Here is a 21,850-nt window from a genome sequence, read left to right as displayed (position 1 = left end):
AACGTCCTACTCTTTACACTAAAGTTTGGCTCTTTCTCTCAACTCTACTTTTTAAGACAGTAAAAAACTTTAGCGTAAAGAGCAGGACGTTGATGAGGAAGCAGCCCCTTTCATATACGAAGTAATTTCTGTTCGTTTTAAGTTTTAAAGTCGCTCCTTACTTTCAGTTAAAAAAAACTTGTTTTTTTTTTTTATTTAATTTCTGAACGTTTTTGAATCAATGCAGGTTTTGATTTTGACTCTCCGCAGAGGAGTAATTAAAACCAAATTAGCATTTTTTTTTTTTTTTTTTTTTTTTTTTTTTTTTTTTTTTTTTTTTTTTTTTTTTTGGCTTAATGGCTTGCTTTCTCATAGTTTTGATCGAATGATTCTGAGAAAAAAAGGAGTGGGGGAGGAATCCTAGTTCTCCTCCGATTTTTTAACTTAAAAAGGAAACTAGAACTTTTAAATTTTTGCGAATGTTTTTGTTAGTAAAAGATATACGTAACTTATAAATTAGCTTACGTAACGAACTTTTGTATTCTCATGTTTTTTATTACATATATGAGGGAGTTTACCCCCTCGTCAGTACCTCGCTCTTTACACTAAAGCTTAAATTTGTCCCAATTCACTAAGAATGACCCCTGAATCACAAAAGCCATAGAATAAATAGTTGAAATTAGGCTACTAGAAATACTTTAGCGTAAAGAGCGAGGTATTAGGAGGAGGTAAGCCCCTCATATGCGTAATAATTTCTGTTCGTTTTAAGTTTTAATGCTGCTCCTTACTTCTAGTTGAAAAAAACTTTTTCATATTTATTTTTTCATTGTGATTTTTTTTTAAATAATGCTAGACAGTCCTGCGCTCCCTTCATGGAAATTTTCTTCTCCATGACAAATTCCTCGATGGAAAGTTCCCCAAACATATCCCCCTCTTCTCAACCCTTCCCTCCAAACAAAAAATCCCCCTGAAAACGTCTGTACACTTCCCAATAACCATTACTATATGTAAACACTGGTCAAAGTTTGTAACTTGTAGCCCCTCCCACGGGGACTATGGTGGAGTAAGTGGTCCTCAAAGACATAGTTATAAGGTTTGGGGGATCAACCCTTCACTAGAACTTCTGATTCACTAGGACTTCCGAAATTTATACGATCACCTTCTATATAAGCCTTATAAGCCCCAAGGACGTAACTTACAACCCTTGCCCTGAGGGTTGTTAGGGCTTATCATCCTCCAAGACATAATTTTAAGACCTTTCAACTACGTTGAACAAAATGGATATTTCAAAATTTTGATTGGATGTGTTTGGGGAAATGGTGGGCGTGGGAGGGGGGTTAGCTGCCCTCATATCACTTTCGACTATTTAAAAGGGCACTAGTCCTTTCAATTTTTAATCGAATGATCCCTTTTCGGAGTTTCTACAATAACTCCTTCGAAACGAAGTGCCCTGGTCTAAAACAAACACAAAAAAAAAATAATAATACATTGTGCACACATTGCTCTTTATTTAGGCAGCGCTATTGCGCTGTCTATGATTCTAGATATCATGATCACTTTACTTACGATTCACTCCCTCTATCCCCTGATAGTTCCAGACATACCCCTAGGAAATACAAAAAGAGAAAAATCTAAAAAAATTCAGTATATAATATGGAACATTCTCTAGATATTCCCCTAATCTGAATATAAATTGCGGTCAGAATTTATTTTGTAAAACATTTTTAAACGTACATTTTAAACAAGAATTACTTTCAAATCAAGTCTGAAATTAGGCCTATTTACCTTTATTTCAAGCATAAATGTATATCCAGAACACTGATTAAAAATTCACAGCAACCATTCTCATATTAAAAAGTTTGTTTCACCTTCCCAATGAACTAGTTACTAGTCGCGAGCTTCACGTCTTATCTTTTAGTTGTTTTTATAGAATTTCAAAAAGACTCAATCCTGCTGAGTCACTGTTAAAACTTTTTTTTATCGATTTCGTGGCGTCATTGCTTCCCCGCGTTTCAGCCAAGAGCGTTATGAGAGGAAAATTGACGCAATAAATTTCAAATCTATGGTCATGGCTCAGAGCAACAAAGAGAAAATTTGGCAAGGGTAACTCGACAACAATAAAAAAAAAAGAAATAAAAAGGGTTGGAAACGCTAAATGCTACAATAATGCAATTATCTTATTCATATTAGAAAATTATTTTACGAGCATAGCTTTTTTGGGGAAATACAGAGTGAAATATTAGAAGCTGGGGGAAAAAATAGATGAATAGCTATATCAGTGGTAATCGTAGAAAAAGGGTATTTCTTGCAAGAATATCGCGTCTATAGAAGTAAAAACTTCAGGAGAAGGAAGAGGGTGAGGTTTAGAGACCACCATCTGTAACATCATCTTTCAATGTAAAAACTTGGGTGCTTGTGCATTGTAGCAACCACACTCAAGAAGTGAAGTTAGGTTAGTCATAATGAAATATACCAAAGTATGATGAAAATATAATACTTTATAACAAGAATATGGAAACTACAACAGGGAATTATAGAAATCAGGCCGCCGAGAAGGCATGATATTAAATACCTAATCAACTGTATATATTAAATAGTTAATTAAAATCTCCAAGCGCACAGAAAAACGGGCTTACAACAGATCAAGAACAAAAGTGTGGTCGCTTTAATACACAAGTACCAAAACTTGCAACTATTTTTGGCTTGAAGAGCAGAAATCTCGAGAAATCTTTTCAAGAAAATAAATTAAATCCAGTTCTGAAACGAAATGCTTTAGATCATTTCAAATGACACGTTCTTAAAGTGTAATTTAAAGGCTGATTTCTTTTTTAAAGTCATTACGAGCATAAGCACCCTCAAAATGTCTTGAAAGAATTGCACAGAATCTAAATTTATTGGCTTTTCGCGTGCTGGGATCAAACTGAATTCCAGTATTGGACTCCAGATACCTATGAAAGTGACAAAAATTAATGATATATTTAAAAGCATTTAACCTTCACTATCTTAAGAAAAACCTTTCGACATTCCCTCCCAGGGATGTCAACTGGACACCCCTGGGGAATTTTCTCTCTACATTTTTTGCCTCCCTCTAGCCAGGGGCGGATCCAGGATTTTTCTTGGCGGGGCATAATAGGTTGCTTTGGTAAACTTGCGAACAAACAAATACAAGCAACCTCGACAATTATGCGTCGTAAGTAGGTAGTATGGTCATAAATTTAAACTAAAATCTGGTCTGGGATAAAGTTCAAATAAATCTGTTGAAATTAAAATGATGGAAAAATACTTATACGAAAATAGTAAGTTATAAAAACCACCCCGCCATAAAAAAATAAAAAGCTGTTCATCATCTGAAAAAAATATATGATATTTAATATTTTCTGCATAATTTTTCGCCTTTGCACTCCTGGCCACTATAGCGATTGAGCTAAGCTTTGTATTGTCAAAGAAATTAGTCTTGAACCATCTTTTGGGGTCAATTATTAATTTTGACTATTTGTATAGGCCAACCCATTTAGCATGTCGCCCAACCTTATCGCATCGCTTAGTAATTGTGATAGTAATGAAGAGTAGGAAATGAGGATTAAGATACAACTTGTATCAAACAGTTCGTGGTAACGAACTGTAGTAAGGAGCGACCCGGCTCAATAGTAACCGAAACTCTAAAAAAAAGAATTTTTATAACAATAGTCACATCAAAAGAATTGCATTTTGATGCTGATTTTAAATATATAAGTTTCGTCAAGTTTAGACTTGCCCATCAAAAGTTACGAGCCTGAGAAAATTTGCCTTATTTTGGAAAATAGGGGAAAACACCCCTTATAAGTCACAGAATCTTAACGAAAATCACAACATCAGATTCAGCGTATCAGAGAACCTTTAGAAGTTTCAAGCTCCTATCTACAAAAATGTAGAATTTCGTATTTTTTGCCAGAAAACAGATCATGGATGCGCGTTTATTTGTTTGTTTTTTTTTCCACGGGTGATCGTATCGACCCATTGGTCCTAGAATGTCAAGTGAGGGCTCATTCTAATGGAAATTAAAAGTTCTGGTGCCCTTTTAAGTGACCAAAAAAATACAATATTCTAAAAACCACCCCGCTTCGCAAAAACAAGCAAACCCAAATTTTATGACAGCCAAAAAAATTAAAGATATCCAATTTCTTCGCCTCTGTGCCATAGAAAGATTCGGAAAAAAAATTTAACAGCAAAAGCAGTTAAAGAATAAATCTTTTTCCGCCTCGTTGGGACAGAACAACCCTGAAATACCATTTCGATAGCCTAAAGAAGTTGGGATTTTAAATTTCCTCTCTTTGTGGTTACGAAATGAAGATTTTTGCCTCCCAGTTGGCTTTTTTGGTAGGCTAATACGGACAGATTCCGTTGAGAAATCTAAATATAATTAAATATTTCTGGGCAGTATGTGTTATCAGTAAAATCTGACAGAGACCACAAAAGGCAACTGAAAGTTTGTTTCAAACTTGTTTGCACAGAGAAACAGTCTTAACAATTAAAAACTTATAAATAACCCAACTGTTAAAAACCAATTACAAAAAAATAACTTTCATCCCATCGCCAACCCGAACAAGCATTCCCAACCCCAAATCTATCGTTAAGGGGGCGCACTCCCTCCCCCCACCTGGATCCACCACTGCCTCCAGGTTTGGAAAAAAACTTTTTGGTATTTTCGTTGAAAAAAAATTTCTGGTATCTTCACTGAAAAAGAAACAAAATCCCTGCATACAATTTGAAAAACACATTACGCATCCCGTACATGTTCAAGAGACACCAATGCTCCCAAGTTTGTTTTAGCTGCACGATATATGTGGTTCAATTCCGCTTTCTAGGATTATAATGAGAGAAAGGTTGAGATGCTTAGGACACGTTCTGTGGATAAAGTAGGTATGACAGATTACCAAAGATCTTCCTTTTCGGCCAACCGTCTAGGGTCAAATTAAAAGCAGATTGTCCCCAAATGGGATAGGAGGAGGTCGTTCGGAGAGATTTAATGGAAAATGGTACTTCCTGGAAGGGTGTAAAGAGGGAGGGTTTTAATAGATTGGGATGGAGGAGCATAGATTGAGGGTTTTTGGCTTCATGCAACTTGGTGCTGTAGTGAGTTGTTACTAGTAATAGTAGTTGGTGTTAAAACAAGTCATACAAAAAAAGTTTAAACTAGTTTTAACTTTAACAAGATTTTCTTAAAATTAATTCTTTGACTACGTTTTTGCCCGGAGAGTGTCGCTTTAGTCAAAATTGAATGTGTAGTACAACTTCAGCACAACGAGTGAAATAGAATGCAATTAAAGACAAATTAATAAGATGAAACACTTACTAAATGACACAAAAACCAATGAAACATAAATAAAAACAAAATGAAATCACCCACGAAATAGTCTTGAGCCGTATAGCCATCGGAGAGATTCATTAAGTTGACATGACTATTGGATGTCATTATCCAGTATCCGTGTACTTTTTGTTTAATTCAAATTTGAAAATATATTAACTCTTTAACTATAAACTGTATACCCAAGACGCGCTAATTTGCCCAAAAACACAAATTGTAAAAGAGGAATATTTTACCCAAGAAAACTTCGAGCTACGGGAAACTCGAGAATATATTTTTGGAGCTTGTTGTCAAGACTAAGAATAACTGCTTATTTTATTATCTACTACTACTGTATGAATATTTGACAAAAAAAATGAATTAATTTCCCCACACTGACATAAATAGCACCTTTAGAGCCGTTCTGCCCATTCAAATAACGTGTTCAATTCAACCTTCTGTTTACATATGCCTATGCGTGCTTTTTCAGGGCACCCCAAGTTACAAATGGTCAAATCTATAGCCAAAATTTGCATTTGTATTAAAAGCCACACTTTTATTCCATCTGAAAGAGACGCAGCACCAAAAACATAGAACTAACTGGTAGAGGAAAGTAGGGAAACATGTTTATATATTCAAAAAACATCATAAAGAGTTTAATTTTGAATTTGAGACTAGTGGTCTAATTTATGAAAATTCTGGTTCTGGGGGCATTCTGCCGAGAATAATGGTCCAAAATAGCGAGAATGTTGTGCTACACTGTTACAGTGAGATTGGTGGTTTTGATCGTTCCCACTCAAAGTTTGATATTCAGATAAACATTTTACTATTATACCGTCTGACTGTATCTTTTAGATCTTCAGTAGTTTTATCTATGGTCTCCAATTCATACCTCCTCAATTCATATCTTTAATCCTTTCTCCACTGTTCTTACATTTGTCATATTTTCACATGATCTACCATTCAAATACACACGAGCTTACAACTGCCACAGCTATATCCATCACAGCCATGAATGTGAGCTCATTCCAGAGCACTTCATTGGACTAACATCTTTATAAAAGCAAGATTAAGATCTGTTGGAAGATATTCAAAGTGATGGCAGCTTTCTGCCAAACGAAAAGCATCAGAACCCTTGTACTGATAGACTAAAACCACGCTAACGAGTAAATCATAGTCAATGTCAAACCATGGCACTACCTCAAGGCAGGTATAATCGGTTTGGGGTTTCTCAATACACACCAATAGTGACATGCCAACTCACAAGAAAAACGCCATTGTTCAAACTACTTGTAGCACTACTACACATGCATTTTGAAATTAAAACCTAATCAAGACCTAACGCTAATGGTACGTTAGACTAGAGTGGAAATTCTTTAAAATTAATTTTAACTTACAATGAATCGTATTATAGCCACGGTACTTAACTAATACTTTAAATTTCAGAGTATTAGAACTGGTCGTCTAGATATAAGGGAAGAAAGTCGCCGACTTGTTCCTAAGGCAACAATAGAAAACAATAACTTCTTATCCATCGCATCAAAGAATTAGTTGGTCTAAGGAGACAAATAAACAAGTCATGAATGGATCTAACTAAATTTCAATGAAAAAAATTGATAAAAACAATAATACAAAGCCCAATCCAACAGTCCTGTGAGGAGGGAAACCGTGAATGTGAGAATGAGCCTCGAAAACCTAAATACCATATTTGTCATGCAATTTCGGTTCAAAACATTGCCATAAATTAAGTGGAGGAACAGGGCCAGCCTCCCCGACTGTAGAGGAACTCAACAGGTCAATAGGCATGAGTTCTGGGGCAATAGAGAAATTTGTAGTTTGAGGATACTAGTTCAGAAGAAACACAAACCAAGTAAAAAAAAACAAAAACAAAAAAAAAACAACAATTGTTTCACTAACATTGTTCAAAGCAGGAGGATCGACGATGAAATACGACATGAAAATCTAGTAAGGTGTGGCCAAGCTTGTGCAAAAGGTTCGAGCTTGAAAGTGAATCTTAACTAGACCTACGTTGCCTGAGCAACGTGAAGTATTGCGGCAACCTTTGTCCGGCTTCGCAGAATAAAGTGTTGCAAGAGCAACGCTTTGGTTTTGTTTCTTTGCTATTGGTTAAACGCTGAAGTTGTCAGCTTATCGAAGCTTTTAAAACGTTATGTTCAGAGAAGAATGCGATCAGTAATCACATGATCAAAGGCTATTCCTCAGCGTTGAAAAAACAACAATAACAGAAGAATATCGAAAGAAGGGACTAAATTGACTTTGCAGCCAGTTGAACTTTATCCTTTCCAATCGTAGACATCGTGACGGATCAAGACTTGGAATAATATCTTATAGAATCTAGTTGGTATTGTAAAGCTATCCGTAACTTTTCAGGATCAAAATACCATAGATGACACTCTATTAGTTATTACGAAACTGCCTCGTTGTTTTACGTTATCGTTTGTACCAGTTGCGTAAACACTTAATTCTAGGTTACAGTGAGTATGGGTAGGCTACACCAACTAGCAAAAGTTACAAACCCCTCTTCACTAAAGATGATTGTAGCCTAACAGACGATTATTACTTACAAGTCCCCTACATGTCTTACCACTGGAACCAACTCGGTCTTACCATCAAATACACTGGAAACAAATAATAGGTACACCAAATAGCAAAATTTGCAAACCCCGCACTGCCGAAGATGATTATGAGCAAACAGCCGATCTTGCCTTACAAGTCCCCTACATGTCTCACAATTGGTATCGGCTTATTTTTGGTTTCAGTGTGTACCCTACTACTGAAGTTGTCAGCCCCTCGAGACTTTCAAACTAGTATATATCATGGAGGAATTTTTGTATCAAAAAATGGATGACATATACTTTGATCAGCTCATCAAGAGCTATCGATTGCCGTCGAAAAAAAAATTATATCTGTCTTAGTTTAAAAGTTGATTTTTTTTGCCTCTATCAAATTATTATAATAATAATATTAGTCATATTTCAAAAAGAATATCAACAATATTCAATCAATGAAATGCTGTGTACTTTGCATGTGTCTGTCTGGTCCCAAGAGTGCCATTAAAAAAAAAAAGGTGCACTTGAACCTTGATACATGTATGATTCATCTCCATACAGAGCCAATTTATGGACTAACTTTATGCTTACCATGTATTTTAGCATAACCAGCACCAAGAAAATTTTGTTTGTCAACACAAGAACAGAACTAACAAGTAAGAACTACAACAAGACAGAAACTAGTACACTTACGATACTAAAGCAAATAACCACTAAATTTATTTATTTAACAAGACTAAGGAGGACAATGCCAATTTTAACATATCATTTCGACATCCCGGTATTTTGTATATTAAACCCTAGTAAAGTCCCATTGATACCAGCTACAGCTTATTCTGCTCTCTTTTCGGGAGTAAACGATCTGCGTATCCAGCTAAAGACTATTTCTAATCAGTTTTATGTGTTTTCCAACCATTTCCCGCCATTACCACAGCCTGGAGCCTCGAAACCTGCCGATAACCACTCTACTATTGTTGTCTCTAAATTGCCACCATCTATTAGAGATCCGACAAGCCGCAAAGACTTTATCGATCAATTAAGTGGTCATGATTCGGTTGCTAGTATTCGGCCGGTGGAAGATAAACTGTTCGTGAACATTGAAAAATCGGTAGCTTCTGATTTCTGTGAGTCTGTAGTCTCGGGTATTGGCACGAAGAAACTGCAGAAACGTTACCTTGGAATAATAAAAGAAGTCCCGCTGTCATTTAATGCTTCCGAATTCAAAATGCACTCAGGAGTCGTTGACGCAAACCGAATTGGTTTGTCCCAAACTGTCAAGCTAGACTTCTCAGATTCGTTTGCAAAACGTGACGCTATGAAGAATGGAGTAAAAATAGGTTACGAAATTTTCAGAATTAATGATTTCGTAAGTGTACCGCGATGGTGCTTTAAGTGCAGGTCTCCTGATCACTTTATCAACGATTGTACCAGTCAGGTGGAAAAATGTGCGCGCTGCGCCGAAAATCACATTTTTTCGAAAGATGCGCCCTGTACAAATAGACCTAAATGGGCAAACTGTGGCGATTCTCATACTTCATATAGTTTATTATGTCCAGTGCTCAAGTCTCGTATTGCGACCGCTATGAAAAAATGATGTCACAAAAATTCTCGGTTATTTCGTACAATATAAATGGAACACGTCAAAAAGAGCACATCATTGACGAACTTTCGAGCAACTATGACATCGTTTATCTTCAAGAGCACCTTTTATCTTCAAATAATACCAACTTGTTGAAACGGAGTGCAAACCATATTACTTTTGTGAGTGCTGCAAGATCTACGTTTGGTAGACCTTCCGGAGGCCTCGCCTATATACTGAGACGTAGCTCCTTTTCATCCACGACGCCTGTGCTGTTCCATAGTGACGAAAACCTCTTGGCCGTGCAAATTGCCGATTTAATACTTATAAATGTGTATTTTCCTTGTGATCGTAAGTCGGTTCAATCACTGAACAAGTTTGCCAAGACCTGTAGTGTTTTGAAAAAAGTGACAGAATCCGCATCATCTCTCGGTTATCAACTTGTTGTTGCCGGGGACTTTAATGCTGATTTACTGAATTCAAATATTCGGTCTGATATGGTTTTCGAGTCTTTATCTGAGTTTAAGCTAGTGGATAAGAATCGTCTGTTTTCTTACATCCATCATTCTGGGAGCCTTACTAATATTGATCATGTTCTTTGCCCTCCTAACTTATTTGTTTCGACTGTTCTGTACATGAAATAGAAAGCGATATAGACCACCTACCAATTTCCTTCATGCTTGGTATTTCTCTGTCGCAAGAAAGTTCTAATAGACGTGGGAATCGTAGACGGTTTACCAGACGAAATTGGAATAAGGCTAATTGGGCTCTTTATATTTCTACCCTTACAGCTTTTTTGTCTAGGATAAAAGTTCCTTTTCAGCTACTTCAGGTTGGATCTAAATTTGTAAATGATAAGAATTTTCTGAATAAATATTATTTTGATATTATATCATGCATGAAGGAAGCTGAGAGGGTGGCTGTTCCCGAAGAACGTGTTGAATTTAATACGCGGAAGCCTGAATGGTCTTGGGATCCGGGTCTAAAATCAGTGAAAAATAAAGCCAAATTTTGGCTACGTATTTGGGTTTCTTGCGAACAACCACGTAGCGGTGTAGTATTTCAGCTTAAACAGAAAACTAAATTAGAGTATAAAAAGTATTTACAATCTGCAAAATCTAAAATTTGCAAATTCCCGTCAAGTAATTTCGATTGGAAAAATGTGGTAAATTCAAATAAAATCGATGACTCTTCATCAACAAGTAGCCCAATTAGTCCTGCTGCTTGTTGCAAATATTACGACCAGATTTTCAACACTATAAACCATGTTGTTCATGCTACTTTTATGAGGTTTCTTATTTCTGCGCTTCCCATATCACTCCGCCAGAACCAGATCCTCCCAGTTAATTTAGTTTCGGTGGCACAAGCTATAAAAAAGCTTAAGTCTAGCTCTATTGACTGTGATGGTATAAGTGTTAAACACCTAAATGTTGAATGTCCAGCTCTAGTCCAACATTTACAACTTCTGTTTCAAATGTGCTTATGCACCTCGGTTGTGCCTGAAAGTTTTTTGTGTGGAACAGTTACTTCGATCCTGAAAAGAGGAACGATTCCAACTGACTGTGCATCTTACAGGCCAATAACGGTTTCCTGCAATATAAGCAAAGTTTTTGAGTATCTTCTCCTCCCATCAGTTAATTCTTCGGCATATTTTGGTGAAAATCAGATTGGGTTTTCAGCTGGCGTAGGTTGCCAGCAGGCTCATCGAGTTTTGGCTACTGTTCTTACCGAGGCTACTAAAAAGGGATTCGAGTTACATTTATGTGCTTTGGATCTCTCCAAAGCCTTTGACACGGTTACGCATTCCCAAGCTATCTTTTCCCTTTTTAGTCACGGTATCAACACATCGGTAATTTTTTTTCTTAGATATTGGTATTCAAATTCCTTTTTGTGGATTAAAATGGATATGAGGGTTTCAGATAGTAAAATTCCAATACGACGTGGGGTCTGGCAAGGTGCTGTCCTCTCCCCCTCTATTTTCAAACTTTGTATATCATCTGTCCTTTCCTCTATCCCACCTACTTGCATCCTTAATTCTGTAAATATTTCTTATCTTGCCTATGCGGATGATATTCTTTTGATCAGTAGGACTAAAAAAGGGCTCTCTTTGTCTGTTTCAACAGTAGCATCTAAACTTCATGCGATTGGACTTTCTCTTAATCTTTCAAAGTGTGAATATCTTTCATTTAATAGCAATATCACTACTCCTCTAATCTGTGGATCTTTTTCTATCCTGTCGGTTTCTTCATTTCGGTGGCTGGGAATTAACGTTAGTAAAACTCTAAAATCCTTACGGACTCTTACTGTTGCTGATTGCAAGAAGAAAATCCAATTAAGTTACTCTAAAATTCTTGCTAACCGAGGTAGATACAATAGAAAGTCTCTTGCTAAATTATACTCGGTTTTTACAGATCATTCGGTTTTGTTTCTTTCTGGTATTTACCCTATTTTTCATAAAAAAGATATCAGTTCAATTCGTTCTTATTATTTCCGGTTTTCCTGTTTTCTATTGTATCTGCCTCCATGGTATAGGAATAGGAGCCTTATATCTATTTATAGTTTCCCGGATATTGGGTCGAAGCTCACAGAGCTTGCTGGCAAAATACCCCAGTCTACTTATAAGTATCTGGCCGCCCACGGAGGCCTTACTCGTTTGCTTTAGTTTCTTGTTTTTTCTGTTTTGTGTAGTGTTTGTTTTGTTTCTTTTATTGATACTCCGCTTTGATTTTTGTAGCGGGTCAAAAATAAATTATTATTATATATCTTTTAAAATGGATTTAAAACAAATGTACATATGACCCTTCCCCCTTCCTATCATATAAAGGTCTCCAAAACAAAATATATGTTTAACAGATTTGTTGGTTGTCCTTACACAACTTTGTTGCACAAATAAAATGACAGCTAGTAGAATGAATGCAGATAGATTCTTCTTTCAAATGTCTACACAAATAATGTTTATTTGTTTGTTGTTTTTTTTGGGTAGACTGTATCGACCCAGTGGTCCTAGAATGCCGCGAGAGGGCTCATTTTAACGGAAATTAGAAGTTATAGTGCCCTTTTTGAGTGACCAAAAAATTGGAGGGCACCTAGGCCCCCTCCCATTCTCATTTTCCCCCAAAGTTACCGAATCAAAATTCTGGCAAATTGGCCTCCTCCCCGGCTCCTTTTATCTCAAAATTATCCGATCAAAACTCTGAGGAAGCCATTTAGCCAAAAAAAAAAATATTTGCAAATTTCGTATTAATTATTCATGTGCGGAGAGCCAAAACTAAAACATGCATTAATTCAAAACATTCAGAAATTAAACAAAAAACAAGTTTTTTTTAACTGAAAGTAAGGAGCGACATCGAAACTTAAAACGAACTGAAATTATTCCGTACGTGAAAGGGGCTACTCCCTCCTCAGCGCCCTGCTCTTTACCCTTAAGTTTTTTACTATTTTAAAAAGAAGAGTTGAGAGAAAGAGTCAAACTTTAGCGTAAAGAGCATGGTACTGAGAAGGGAGTAACCCCTTTCACGTATGGAGTAATTTCAGTTCGTTTTAAGTTTTGATGTTGCTCAAAAATCTTGTTTTTTTTTTTTTTAATTGTAATACTAGAATTACCAAGCATAGCATCTACATTCAGCCGAAAAAAGTGTCAACAATGGTAAGAAAATAGGTTTTGAAAACCGATGATCATTTTGTCTCAGGTGTTGCTGTGGGAATAGATAAGCAAAACAAATTAATTGAATCAGACAAGCTTTTTGTCCATAAAATTCCAACATTAACATATCAAAAACTAATTCCCAAACATCTACACCTTCAGAAGTAAACTTCTTAGGCTATTTGGTGACACGTGCTTTTAATCTGTATTTTGCGACAACCATGTAAGTCACCCCTTGACAAATTAAAACAATCAAAAGTCATTTTCTCTCTTCTCGGTACCCATAACACTTATATTCATAAATGTGGCATCACATGGCATCTTACTGTGATAATGCCTGAAATACATTCAGCAAACCGTTAGAGACTTGACTATAATAATGAATGTGAATCACTTACGATTACGTTTGTGTCGCCCAGAGACACCTTCTTTCTCTTAGCTGGAGGCGACAGACTAGATGGAATTCCACCTGTGGACATCAGCTAAATCAACAACCTGAAAAATCTACAATGTGTAAGCATATGAAAAAATACAAGGTATTTAAACCATTTATAAATGAATACACATATATATAACATTAAAAAAAGAGCCAATATCTCATATGACACTAGTGCCGAGGTTGGAAGAGCCAAGAGCTTCTTCCCACCAAGTTGTATTATGATCTCTCCAATCTAAGCATCTTCCAAGATTTCCAGTTTCCCCCTCGAACTCCCCCTTAATGTCACTGGATCCAGTCAGGATTTAAAATAAGAGCTCTGAGACACGAGGTCCTTCTAAATATCAAACTTCACTAAGATCTGATTACCAGCTCGTAAGCTAAAAATACCTCATTGTTTCTAACTTTTCCAAATTAACTATCCTTTTACTGCCCCCCCCCCAGATGGTCAAATCAGGGAAGCAACTATTTCTAATTTAATCTGGTTGGGGTCCTGATACGTCAGTTAACTTTTAGTGATTGCTATATTGATCATGTATCTAGTTTTGGATCTTCTTCATGTAAAAATTGGGGTGGTCCAGGATTAGTTCTCTCCAAAGTGTTTTCCAAGATTTCTGGTTTCCCCCTCCAAACTCCCCCCAATGTCACCAGATCCGGTCGGAATTTAAAATAAGAGCTCTGAGACACAAGGTCCTTCTAAATATCAAATTTCAAAAACATCTGATCACCTGTTTGTAAGTTAAAAAAAACCTCATTTTTTTAATTTTTCCAAATTAACCCTCTCAACTCCCCCAAAGAGAGCCAATCCGGTCTGGTTATGTCAATCACATATCTAGGACTTATGCTTATACTTCTCACCAAGTATCATCACAATCTCTCCACCCTAAGCAATTCTCAAGATTTCTGGTTTCCTCCTCCAACTCCCCCCATGTCAACAGATCCAGTCAGGATTTAAAATAAGAGCTCTGAGATGCAAGGTCCTTCTAAATATCAAATTTAGTTAGGATCCAATCACCATTCGTAAGTTAAAAATCCCTTATTTTTCTAATTTTCTCAAATTACATTCCCCCTCCCCCAACTCTCCCAAAAAGAGCAGATCCATCCTCTGACCTCAATTTATGAGACATTATTAGAGAAACATCTAATATTAATCACAGTAGACTGGTTTTATCTCCCTTTCATAATAGATTACATACAGTGCTATATTACCATCTGAAAACCCTTATTTTTCTAATTTTCTCAAATTACATTCCCCCCTCCCCCAACTCTCCCAAAAAGAGCAGATCCATCCTCTGACCTCAATTTGCGAGACATTATTAGAGAAACATCTAATATTAATCACAGTAGACTGGTTTTATCTCCCTTTCATAATAGATTACATACAGTGTTATATTACCATCTGAAATCAGGTACCTTTCTTCTCAATAATCATGGCAATTGATATTAACCAAGTGACATATAGCAATCACAAATTCTGTCAGTCTGTCTGTTAGTCCTGGTTTTGCTACTTTAGGCACTTCCAGGTAAGCTAGGACAATGAAATTTGACAGGCGTATCAGGAACCAGACCAGATTAAATTAGAAATAGTAGTTCTTCCAATTTGACCATCTGGGGAGGAGTGGAGGCCCATTAATTTGGAAAAAATAGAAAAAATAAAGTATTTTAACTTATGAACAGTTGATCAGATCTTAAGGAAATTTGATGTTTGGAAGGATATCGTGTCTCAGAGCTCTTATTTTAAATCCCAACCGGATCTGGTGACATTGGGGGGGGGGTTGGGAGGGGGAAACCTAAAATCTTGGAAAACACTTAGAGTAGAGGGATTGGGATGAAACTTGGTGGGAAAAATAAGCACAAGTCCTAGATACATTATTGACATAACCGGAACGGATCTGCTCTCTTTAGGGTAGTTGGGGGGGGAGGCTTATTCTGAAAAATTAGAAAAAATGAGGAATTTTTACTTACAAATGGATTATTGGATCTCAATGAAATTTGATATTTAGAAGGATATCACGTCTCAAAGCTCTTACTTTAAATCCCAACTGGATCTGGTGAGACATTGGGGGGAGTTTGGGGTGGGGGACCTAAAATCATGGAAAACGCTAAGATTGGAGGGATTGGGATGAAACTTGATGGGAAAGATAAGCAGAAGTCTTAGATACATGAAAACATACTTGGAACAGATCCACTTATTGGGGGGGGGGTAATTCTGAAAAATTAGAAAAAATGACATATTTTTAACTTACAAAGGAGTGATCCAATCTTCATGAAACTTCATATTTAGAAAGACCTCATAACTCAGATGTCTTATTTTAGATCTCAACCAGATCCAGCATCATTGGGGGGGAGGGGCAGAAATCTTAGAAAATACTTAAAGCATTGAACAGATCTACAGACTAAAGTCTGCCCCAGGAAAGTGTTTTGAAGTTACCATCTCTACTTCTTCTCTCTCTAGAGAGCACTGACCTTTGAAGACCTGTAAAAATCATTGAAGACCTAAAATAGAAACCTTGCAAAATAGATCTTCTGCTTAAATGAAGTACAAGAAAAGGATGTTCAACTTCACAGCTTTACTTTATCCCAATTTATGAGGTTTCAATGATCTGTAAATATATTTGCTAAATTAAGAAAAATCTATTGATAAGCCTTAAAATTCTATTCAAATAGCAGGGATTGCATTTTCAAATTCAAAACCAGAGAGAATGGAACTGATTACTGAAAGTTAAGGTAAAATGATGTTTTGTCAAAAATTCAACAGGTATAATAGGTCTCCCCATTTGCCTGTAAGTCCAGGAGACTTGCTGGTCAAGTGTCAATCTTAAAACAGGGTAGTCTACTGGAGAATTGAAGCAGGCAAGCCTATGATGCTTAGGTCACTTTTTTGCCTGTAAGTCCAAGCAAATTCAACCCCCCCCCCTTATTGCATAAGTCCAGTAAACATTGTTTGTCATGAGTCAACCCAGAAATCTCTATCATCCCTAAAATTCTATGACTATTTACCTTAGTTCTGTCCCATGATGGATGGATGGATGAAAGAATATCTAAAAACATGGGAAAATGACATCATTTTCATACATTCCTGAAAAAGGTCTATGCCAGCAGTGCCTCTCATTCAAACTATTAACCATCTTGGGTTTTACTCCAATTAGCTATGGATTGATGGCAACTTGATTTTAATTTAAAAATCAATTATATGCAAAATAGGCAAATTTTAAGACTTAGAAATATGAAGAAGGTTAACACGGAAGCTTGGCAATTACTTTCCAAAGTATTTTTGGCCCTACATTCATTACTGAAAGTTCAAATTCCCTAATCTAACCTGTTTCCAAGATAGCAAAAATAGTTAAATCATAACTTTACCAAAATCAGAAGCAAATTAACATATTAGCTGGGTTATACCATACCAGGTTTTTTTATCTTGGATTCATGGCTGGAAGTTTCATTTTCCTAACCTAACCCTTCTCAAAGATAGTCAAAAGTAGCTAGTCTAGAATTTAATTACTAATATAGAAAACATATTTAATATTTGTTAAAATTTTGCTGGGTATAGACCTCTCATTAAGCCAGAGTGGATAAGGTTTATTATTGACAGACTATTTAGGTAGCCTAGCTAAGAAACAAACTTATCTCTAAAGTCAGAGTTGCATCCTGAATCCAAATTTAACATGCATTTGCATTAGAATTGAACTTTACCCTGTCTCTATATACAAGAATTGAGGGTAAAATTCTAGTTAATTGACTTCTTGCTATCTTGGAAAGGGTTTAGGTTAGGAAAATGAAACTTTCATGGATGGATCTATAGGCTAAAGTATGTCCCGGGAAGGTATTTTTAAAGTATGCACCTCTACTCCTTCTCCCTCTAGAGGGCCCTAAAATTTGCCTACATGACAGGTCTATTACCTATTGAAATTTTGAAAAAACAACATTTTACCTTAATTTTCAGTTACTAATTGCTTTTTCTCTGCCTTTAGTTCTGAAAATGCAATTCTTGTTCTTTGAGTAGGATTTTGAGCCATATCAATGGGTTTTTTTTTTCAAAATTTAGGAAATGTATTTGCATATCTTTAAAACCTTATAAAATGGAATTGATCTAAGTTATGAAGCTGAAAACAATTTTGTTGTACTTCAATTAAGCAGAAGATCTCTTTTGCAAGGTTTCACTTTTATAATACACATATTTTAAAGGTCATCAAAGGTCAGGGCTCTTGAACAAAGGTTGACTCTAGCTTGGCAATGTGTAGTGACCATGCATGAGAGGTGTAGCATAAGTGGGAGACAATAACAAGGGCAATCAAAAAGATAAAATTAACCTTGACTTGATGTCCATTTAATTGGACAATCTGTCTTGGCTTTTTCCACAATTGGCCATGACTTGACTTTTCCCACAACTATTCCCTTTTAAATTTGACTCTAGAGGGAGAAGGAGTGGAGGTAGTTGCTTCAAAATACCTTCCTGGGACATACTTCAGTCTGTAGATTCATCCCTGAAAGTTTCATTTTCCTAACCTAAACCCTTTCTGAGATAGCAAGAAGTCAATTAACTAGAATTTTACTGAATTCAGGGTATATACTTGGATATTAGGGCAGTGGGGGTAAAATTCAAACTTACCTCTATAATCAGAATGGTAAATTTTGTACTGTTCATATTATTGACTTTCAAATAAAGTGAACATACAACTTTTTTTTTAAGCTCTCTACAAAAAAAAATAATTGTTTCTACTGCAAATTCAAATTTAAGCCCCTTTTGAGCTCTTGAAAATGACCTAAATATTTCTAGTTTTAGAGTGTAATAAGGCTTAAAATAGAATAATCTAACCATTCTACACTTTCTTCTATAAGCTTTCATATTTTATAAAAAAAAATGCAGTCAATAATATGAACAATGAAAAATTTACTGTCAGAATTGTATCTGGAATACAAATTTAACATTTATTTGCATCAGACATGAACTTTACCCCCCACCCCTGTCCCCTAATGTGCAAATGTATAACCTGAATTGGAATATCCCCCAAATTGGTATAAATAGGAGTGGGGTAAAGTTCATTTTCAATACAACTTGCATTTTAAATTTAGATTCAGGGTGCAATTCTGACTACAATTTATTTATTTAAGTTTATTTCTTATCTACCTGAATAGTCTATTGCCTGCCAGAGCAATCTTATCCTTATTAATCAGGAAAGGGTAGAGATTGGCTAGCCTAGTAGCCTAGCTTGGCAATGCTTTCTTAGGGTATATTTTAGGCCCTGGAATCATTCCTGTAAATTTCTTTCACTTAACAAAACTACTTTCCAAGGTATCAAGAACCCCCCTAATCTATAATTTTGTCAGGAGTAGATAGCCTATACCAGGGTAGCTTGGAAACCCCTTCCTAGCATAGGCTATCATTTTGGCACTGAGTTCAACCACCTTATTCTACTAACTTGTGAGATTGTAAAAACCTCATCATCTAGAATATTTAAATCACTATTTTGGTTTGATTGAACTCTGATAAATACCTCTTAAGATTTGTTCTGTATGTATCAGAAATTCTTGTATTCAGTTTTGTTACTCAAACTATGTTCTTTTCTTCTCTGATTGAATAATGACAGTCGACCGGCAGTTTACTAGTTTGTGCATGGGAAAAAGATGGCAATGCTTCCTGACACTGTGATTCTTAACTTCCAATACAATTTCCCTTGAAATGATTCTGAACATCGCTGGGTGAAATCACGTTAAAAACCAGATAGTCCGCTCAATTTCAGGTCAACAGTTACAGATGTTATTTGACAACGAAGATGGCAATACCTAGGGCACGTGATCCGTGCGAAGGACGATAGGCGACACATTGTGGCTGCCCTGGGTACCTCTGGCAGCAGAGGAGAGTCTCAGTTAGAGTTTAATAGAATATTTTAAGAAGGTTATCGAAAGAAAAAAAACGAACAGAGTGCTTGTAAATTAACCAAATTATAAAGTATAATGATTACTGAATACCTTTTTAGAAGAAGAAATTGGAAATTTCCCACTGACATTTTCATACCTCACAGTTCGAATTGATATTTGTTCTTCTTTTTTTAGAGTATTAGGATAATTTTTCCGCAAGAAATTAATTCGAAATTAGGCTAAATAATTGAGTCCCGTTTTTGTGACTTTTTGTGAGATAAGAGATAAGCTTAATGTCGCTAGAGAATAATTTAAAGCCTGAAACGAGGCAATAAAACAAGAATAAGTTGCTTGGAAGCAATAAAAAAGAATAAAAAATAAATAAATCCAATAAAATAAATAAATTAGCAATAAAAAAGAATAAAAAATAAATAAATTAACGTTTTTCTTTCAAACCTAAGCATTGGATTTGAGTTAAATCCTGAAAGCACAAAAACAAATCAATTCAACTCTCTCGAAACATAGATGTCTTTAATTTTTCCAAAAGGAAATGGTTGAATGATGAAGTTGTAAAAATTTAAATTTCTAAACTTATGAATAAAAACACTGACATGACAGTTTGAACAATAACATAAATCAAACGTTATTTATGAATCATTTTCTATATCTTTTAATTTGGAATTTCTAAATTGCAATAATAGCCTAAGATTACCATTCCATACTCCAAGCAAACCAGCTTCGATGAGTATCTAACACTTCTCGTGAGATGCGTAATTCACTTCTTTTGCGTTTGGATTTTTATATTATAATGTTAGTCTGAGGTTTTAATCGACAATTGTGAAGTCATTAATGCCAGATTTAATGAAAATTAACACTTTTTAAACATTCAATTTAGCCGTCTCAATTTTGAACTTTGCTGCTGCAATAGCAACATCAGAGTTACATTAACGAGCTCATGGACTTTTAAGGACTAACTTTGGTGGAAACCACACTAAATCTGTAAAATGTACACTTAATTCACGATACTGTATGATCTTCTGCGGATTTTAGTAATTAAGGTTCAGATCGTACAGGATTTGAAACAAGTCAAAAGAGTTGCAACATATTGCTTGCAAGAATTAGTTAGGGGGAACGAAGGCAATTTGGCGATGAAACAGGGCATAGGGCCACTTTGAGTTCTCTATTTTCCCAAAATTACAGTCATTGCATGCCTATGATTACAACAAGGGGTAGAAAACGGATGTAAATGCACGGTTAATTTTAGATTATCACAAGAGAGCAGTGTATTTTCTTCTTCTTTTTAAACTATATCTCATTATAAATTTACAAGCAGTCAGTAGATCTCATTAAAAGTCAACATATTCTGTAGATAGTTTGGTTGGCGAATGTTGTTGATGTTTTTTTTTTTATTTTCTTTTTAGAAAAAACTTCTTGCTTTTATGGGTGCTTATACTTTTGGAGGAAGAGGTTAAGCTATTTTGATTTGATCCTAACAAAACAGTATACTCAAAGAGTCATGTTTTTTTTAATCGTCCAACAGGCCACCATGACATTTAGCTCAACAGGCAATCTTTGGAGGTTTTCAAAAGGCACCATCCAGCAGCACAAATCCGCTTTGGCTGTTGTCCAGCAGTTTCAATAGGCACTCATTGGCTGAACGGACATTTTTTAGATATCATCCAACAGGCTCTTTGGCTAGAATGTACTGAATCACAGATCTCTTGATAGAAATCAATTCCTGTTACTTAGATAACTCATTAACAGCAGCAGCAGTAGACATGGTAAGAATCGTCACAGCAAGATTAGTAGTGATATTACTGATTGCCGTACTGCGTCCTTAAAGCTTTAGTGGTAGTAAGACTGGATGCCTCTTGTCTCCTCATTGTATCATTCTTTACGCTAGAGTTTGACTCTTTGCCACAACTCTACTTTTTAAAACAATAAAACTAAGCGTGAAGAGTGAGACGCTGAGTCGGGGGCAGCCCCTTTCGTATACGGAATAATTTCTTTTCGTCTTAAGATTTAATGTCACTCCTCACTTTCAGTAAAAAAAAAAGCTTGTTTAAAAAAAAAAAATAAATTTCTGAACGTTTATCAACTAATGCAGGTTCTAGTTTGGCTCACCGCACATTAAAAATAAAAAAAAAAATTCACATTAATTTAGGCAGATTTATTCCGTAAATGAATGGTTACCCCCTCCTCAATACCTTGTTCTTTACGCTAAAGCTGTTAGCACTTTTGAAAAAGTTTCTTATTCTAATTAAACGGCCTCCGTGTTTCAGTAGACGCTCTTATAAAATTGGGACAAACAGTCAAGATTTAGCGTAAAGAGCAAGGTATTCAGGAGAGGACAACCCTTCATAAATAGAATAATTTCTGTTCGTTTTTCAAATAATACCGGTAAATCTGGCTCACCCTCTGTGAAATATACCCTTCCCCCTCACGGAGAACTCCTCAGTGT

The 21,850-nt window shown here is 35.8% G+C and overlaps 1 protein-coding gene across 3 annotated transcripts in view; it reads right to left on the bottom strand.

Annotated features, from left to right (window-relative positions):
• LOC136035486 (ubiquitin-like modifier-activating enzyme 1) overlaps positions 1 to 19,135 on the bottom strand; it is a 94,188-nt gene extending 75,053 nt beyond the window's left edge. Inside the window, exons 1-2 of one of the 3 annotated variants that reach the window (XM_065717312.1) lie at positions 19,026 to 19,135; positions 13,493 to 13,589 (exon numbers count right to left, since the gene is read on the bottom strand). In XM_065717312.1, the coding sequence (XP_065573384.1) occupies positions 13,493 to 13,573 (81 nt within the window). In that variant the 5' untranslated portion in view covers positions 13,574 to 13,589; positions 19,026 to 19,135. Of the gene's footprint in view, positions 1 to 1,764; positions 1,988 to 13,492; positions 13,599 to 19,025 lie in introns of those variants that run through there. The other 2 variants (XM_065717313.1, XM_065717314.1) reach the window with 2 other exon arrangements.
• Between the last annotated feature and the right edge of the window lie 2,715 nt (positions 19,136 to 21,850).

The sequence above is a fragment of the Artemia franciscana genome, chromosome 14 (genome assembly GCF_032884065.1).
Source record: "Artemia franciscana chromosome 14, ASM3288406v1, whole genome shotgun sequence".
Classification (NCBI taxonomy): domain Eukaryota; kingdom Metazoa; phylum Arthropoda; class Branchiopoda; order Anostraca; family Artemiidae; genus Artemia; species Artemia franciscana.
The sequence above is the reverse complement of the archived record's forward strand: the minus strand, read 5'-3'. Positions and strand labels throughout refer to the sequence as shown.